The 5,806-nt window shown below is 37.4% G+C and overlaps 1 protein-coding gene across 1 annotated transcript; it reads left to right on the forward strand.

The window, feature by feature from the left end:
- Positions 1 to 2,797: 2,797 nt before the first annotated feature.
- Positions 2,798 to 5,107, forward strand: LOC133034179 (uncharacterized). Its single transcript, XM_061109215.1, has 2 exons — positions 2,798 to 2,954; positions 3,444 to 5,107. The coding sequence occupies exon 2, from the start codon at positions 3,959 to 3,961 to the stop codon at positions 5,105 to 5,107; it is 1,149 nt and encodes a 382-aa protein (XP_060965198.1). The 5' UTR covers positions 2,798 to 2,954; positions 3,444 to 3,958.
- The last annotated feature ends 699 nt before the right edge of the window (positions 5,108 to 5,806 follow it).

Below are 5,806 nucleotides of genomic sequence, written 5' to 3' on the forward strand. Positions count from 1 at the left end.
TCATATTTATTAATTGAACCATACAAAGTATGATAATTAACAAATATGCCCCTATTAACTCTTTCTTTACAATTTCGCCCTTACTTAGTGAAAAATTCACAAATAGACATAGTCTAAATTGAGAATTATAATTGATTAATCAAAACCAATTACATGAGTCTTACAAGCAATATTATCTCAACTAGTGCGGGGACCATGGGTCTATATAACCGAGCTTCCAATAAGTAGATCAAGAATTTATTACTAAAATTCACTAACTTATTAATTCTTCGTTGAATCCACGCATAGAACTTAGAATTGCACTCTCAGTTATATAGAATGCTCTATATGTTCCACCTACACTGTAAAGGGATTAAATTACCGTTACACCCTACAATGTATTTATTCCTTAAAACACTTGACCCCGTATAAATGATATTTCAGCTTATGTGAAATGAGTACTCCACCATTTATGTTCGTTTGGTCAAGCTCGAAGGAGATCATCCTTTGCTTACTATTCGCCAGATAGAAGCTATAGATTCCATGTTTATTATAGCGCTCCCACTCAATTGAACTACTGTGTTCCCAAAATGTACGTATCACCCTGACCTAAAAGTAGGCTTAACTAACAAATCAAAGAACACGAATAGCCTTTCAAGATTGAGTCTAATCATATCAGGATTAAGATCATTTAATCTAGGATCAACTAGGCGATATTGACTTGAATAGATATTACGGTAAGTTTAATAAATCTAAGTCAAAGTTCAATATCGGTCCCTTCCGATGCATACTCCATGCATCCAACCTGAGCTTTACTTTAACCAATGCTCTGGAAAGAACATAGCACTTCTCCAAATGCAAGTAAACTCTGTTGTAGATTATCATATCAGTAAAACCCTATGTCTGATAAATCTATGAAACTTTATTCACATAGTCCTGTTTACTTTCCAATGTGTTGACGGCACAATAAACAGGATCAAGTATGTGAAAAGGGTTTCAGATGAATTTATACATTATGTACATATAATCATGAAATAAATCATGTGAACCATGCAACATTAAATGTTATTTCTGATCTATATTAATAAGTAAATCTGATTATATTGAAATGAGTTTTATTTAGGGCATAAAACCCAACAAACTCCCACTTGCACTAATATAAAACAAAAAGTGCGTTTCAAATAATCTCAACACCTTGATATACAAATCAAGTGTAGTAGTAGTAAACTCCTCGTAATAGGATCTGAAAGGTTGAATTAACCACAACCTTTTCTCCACCATTACTCTTCCTTTAATCACAAAATCATTGATAATGTGAAATTCCTCTCTATATGTCTACTCTCTTGGGATACCGGATTCTATATCTTTGGCAACTACTTTTGGTTAATCAGGAAATTAACACTAGTAGTTTAAGGCAATTTGGAATGATGCCAAAAATGTATAGAACTTTCCTTAGACTGATAAGTACCTTTCCTGCAACTTTAACATTCAGTCCCTTTCTGGTAGACCTAGAGACTTCAGATAGGTTTTTACACTTCTCCAAAATCACTATTCCACCCCCAGAGTAACCACCATCTTATCAGAAAGATTTACTAACACAAAGGCAAATTTCGAAATCTGATATGGTGTAGTCTAAGAGTTTTAAACACACCCTTATAGACTAACATATAGTTCCTCTTCTTAATCTTAAGATTTACTTGATTGTCTTTCAATGTTCTTCTCCTGGATTAATCTGATACCTACTCATTACTCCCACTCAACAGCAGGTGTCTGGTCTAAGGTGTAATATCTGCTAACTCCGAAAGGGTATTTTTGTAATTTTTTAGCGGAAAGTATTTTTATTATTTTACATATTTATGGGTTTAAATATGTATGAGATTTTTATGATGATATAATATTTGATATTATTGGCATGTGCATAATGCCTAATAGATATATATATAAATATTATTATATGGGTATATTATTATTATTATTATTATTATTAATATTAATATTATTATTATTATTATTATTATTATTATTATTATTATTATTATTATTAATATTAATATTAACGTTATTATTATTATTATTATTATTATTATTATTATTATTATTATTATTATCATTATTATTATTATTATTATTATTATTATTATTATTATTATTATTATTAAACTTGTAAAGTTTATGTTATACACGGTCACATGTGTATATATATATTATTATTATTAGTTTTTTTAAAGTTGTTTAGGGTTGTATTAGGGTTATATTAGGGTTAGACTATATATATATATGATGTTTATAACATGGTTTTATGGTTTAAAAACAGTAGTGAGAGGCAGAGACTGAGAGAGAGAGAGAGCGGTTTGGGTCGAACGAAACCGAGTGGTGAGAAAGTGAGATTTCGGGTTGGTTGGATTTGAGAGTTTTGGGCTGCCTTAGATTATTTCATTGAGTTTTATTTCATCCAAGAGGAGTTTTAGATGCGATTAGAGGGTCTGTAATCGCACCATTCGACAGACGCCATTATTACGTTCAAAATACCGTTCTTGAAACGGATCCGAATTTGAACGTGTTTAACTTGTTTCAAGGATCAAAGAAGGTTGTATTTGAGTTTTTGGGACCCTAAGGCTCAGTTTGGACGAAAAATAATGGAGCTTTGACGTCAAAAACACAGAACCAACATTTTGACACCATAAAAGGCGGTACACTGGAGCTAAAGAAGACAACTCTTTTAGGACGTGATTTAGTTGTTTCTTTGGACAAGATTGGATCGGTTTGAGTTTCTGGGCATTGTGGGGATCATTCCTAATTGAAAGGAGACGTCGAAAGCAAGAAAAACGGGAGTTTGGAACTCACTGTGGCCGGAGAAGACGACCCGCCGGCGAAACTCCGGCGAAGCTCCGTTCAGGGGTTTTTAAAGGATCTTGTTCTCAACAAGGAAATTCGTTGAGGTGCTCGAGGTAGCAAGTGTGGTCTTAGCAACTGAGGTAAGAAGAGTGGACATCTGTACACAGGGTGTATGTTATGCATACAACTTGGGTTGGTTTGTTATTTAATTTGATTGTGTTGTGATTTCCTTATATTTTGTGAGCATCGTTAGCATGAGAATAATATTAGGGTTTTGCTGCTTGTGTGAGCATAACACTTGCAGGTTATAACATTATCATGGGTGAGTACAACTTATGGTAATTAATTGCCCTGTTGGATGCCAAGTGTGAGAATAACACAAGGCAGGGTAGGTTACCTCATGTCTGATCAACATGAGAGAATAGTTGATTATCGTATGTGAGTATAATGTGCGGTATGAGACTTGATGTGTGCATGTGAGAACAACATGCGTTGTGGATATATTTATGGAATGTGAATTACTGTTGATTAATATTAAAGAGTAAATTATGTCAAGTAACTAGTTAGGAGGGTTATGTCCTACATAGCTCTTCTTACTGGGCGTTAGCTCACGGGTACTCTGTGTACAGGTAAGGGTAAGGCTAAGCAGTGAGAATGAAGAGCTCGAGGCGTGGACCGCATGTTAGGGGGCTGGCACAGTATTTTGCTTTTAATGTTTTTTTTACTGCTAAACATTTTGGAACTATTATTTTGACTTAACTAGTTCTTATTTAAGTTTACAGTACTAAAAGAATTTTGTTTTAAACAATGAGATCTCATGCTTGAATATTTTTCAATAAAGAAGTATTTGTTTGTTTTTATCTTATTAAATTGTTTTATACGGACTATCCTATGTGACATCTCGGGAAATCGGGGTGTTACAATATGGTATCAGAGCAATACGGTCCTAAAGAATGTGGTTAGCCCTAACATGTAAAGTTCACCGCCATGAGACGAGCTCGACTCACTGTACTGTAAGTGGTTATTACTTATAATTAAGTTGCCTTAAATTTCTGCATGCGAGAGGGTAACATTATTTTCATGTAAAATTGATGATCAAAATGATCTTGATGTGTATTGGTTTGTGTGGTTCAGGAGTTTAGAAATGCCTCCTAGAAGGTCAGTTAGAGTGGGTCGAGGTCGAGGTCGAGGCCAAGGCCAAGGCCGAGATGATGGAGGGATCAATGAACCACCTCAAGCACCACAGGGATGGGAAGAGCGCATTGCCGCACTGGAAGGAATCATTCATAGGCAGGATGAAGAACTTCGTCAGCTGAGACGTCAACCGGAGCCGCCGGTCCAAATAATGCAGGATACAGAAAATAGAGACCCACCAGCTGCAGTGGTATATCCTGCTACAGAGGCTAGACATGAGTTGTTAGCAGAGAGATTTCGAAAACAACACCCACCTGAGTTTGAGGGAGGCATAGACCCGGTAGTGGCTGAGGAGTGGATAAGTCGCATAGAAAGCATTTTGCAGATGCTAAGGGTGGATGGGAATGACCGAGTGAAGTGTGCATCTTACATGCTGAGGAAAGATGCTCGTATCTGGTGGGAGGTGGTGGAACAAACAAAGGATGTAGATACCATGAACTGGGACGATTTCAAAAGGGTCTTTAATGAGAAGTATTATAACTCAGCAGTTCTAGCAGCAAAGGTCGATGAATTTACTGGGTTAGTCCAAGGGAGTCTTACTGTGACTGAGTATGCACAAAAATTTGATAGATTGGCGAAATTTGCTCCAGATCTGGTACCTACTGATAGAGTGCGAGCACATCGATTTGTGGAAGGCCTGAAACCAATGGTTGCTCGAGATGTGGAAATTGTGTCAAGGGGTCAATTCAGTTATGCTCAAGTTGTCGAAATGGCTCTTACGGCTGAGCGGAGTGAAAACAAAATTTGGAAGGAAAATGCCGCCAGGAGAGAATCGAAGAAAGGTGGAGCCAATTCTAATGACCACAAGAAACGAGGACAGGACCAGTCTGGGCAGCCAAGTGAAGACAAGGGGTACAAAAGTGATAACGACCAACGATTTAATGGCAGCAGTGGGCGAAACATTCCAGAATGCCCTAAATGTACCAAACGTCATCTCGGCGAGTGTCGCGCAAAAGCATGCTACAAATGTGGAAAAGAAGGACACATCAAACGCAATTGCCCACTGTGGGGACAGACTGGGAACAGAGCAGAACCCAAGAAAGATGACAAGTATGTTCCTAAATGCCGCAGTTTTTGCCATCACTCAAGCAGAAGCTGAGGCCAGTCCTTCGGTTGTATCAGGTCAGATTCCTATGGCCAACACCACTTGTAAAGTTTTGTTTGATTCTGGTGCAACTCATTCCTTTATTGCTAGCACAATTGTAAATCATATAAATGCACCGAGTGAATTATTTACTGTGGGGTTTGGGACCATGTTACCATCTGGGGAGGTTGTAATCTCTAGAAGTTGGCTTAGGGGTATACCTGTCAGGATAGATGGTAGAGAATTATTTGTAGACCTGATTGTATTAGATTTATTTGATTTTGATGTAATCTTGGGCATGGATTTTCTTACCAAATATGGAGCATCAATTGACTGCAAGCAAAAGAAAGTTGTTTTCACACCAGAAGATGGAGAGACATTCGAGTTCAGGGGGGTAGGAAAGAAACCTCGCACCCCTGTTATTTCGGCAATGAAGGCTGGGCAACTATTGCAGCGTGGGTGCTTAGGGTATCTAGTTAATGTGGTTGATGACACCAAGAAAATTGAAAGAAAGCCGGAGGAAACACGGGTAGTTGCTGAGTTTCTTGATGTATTTCCAGAGGAGTTACCCGGGTTACCACCACACAGAGAAATCGAATTTGTGATAGAATTAGTGCCCGGGACAGCACCAGTTTCCCGTGCACCATATAGAATGGCACCATCTGAATTGAAAGAACTCAAAATACAGTTGGAAGAATTGCTTAAGTTAGGGTT

Source organism: Cannabis sativa, chromosome 2 (assembly GCF_029168945.1).
Source record: "Cannabis sativa cultivar Pink pepper isolate KNU-18-1 chromosome 2, ASM2916894v1, whole genome shotgun sequence".
NCBI lineage: Eukaryota > Viridiplantae > Streptophyta > Magnoliopsida > Rosales > Cannabaceae > Cannabis > Cannabis sativa.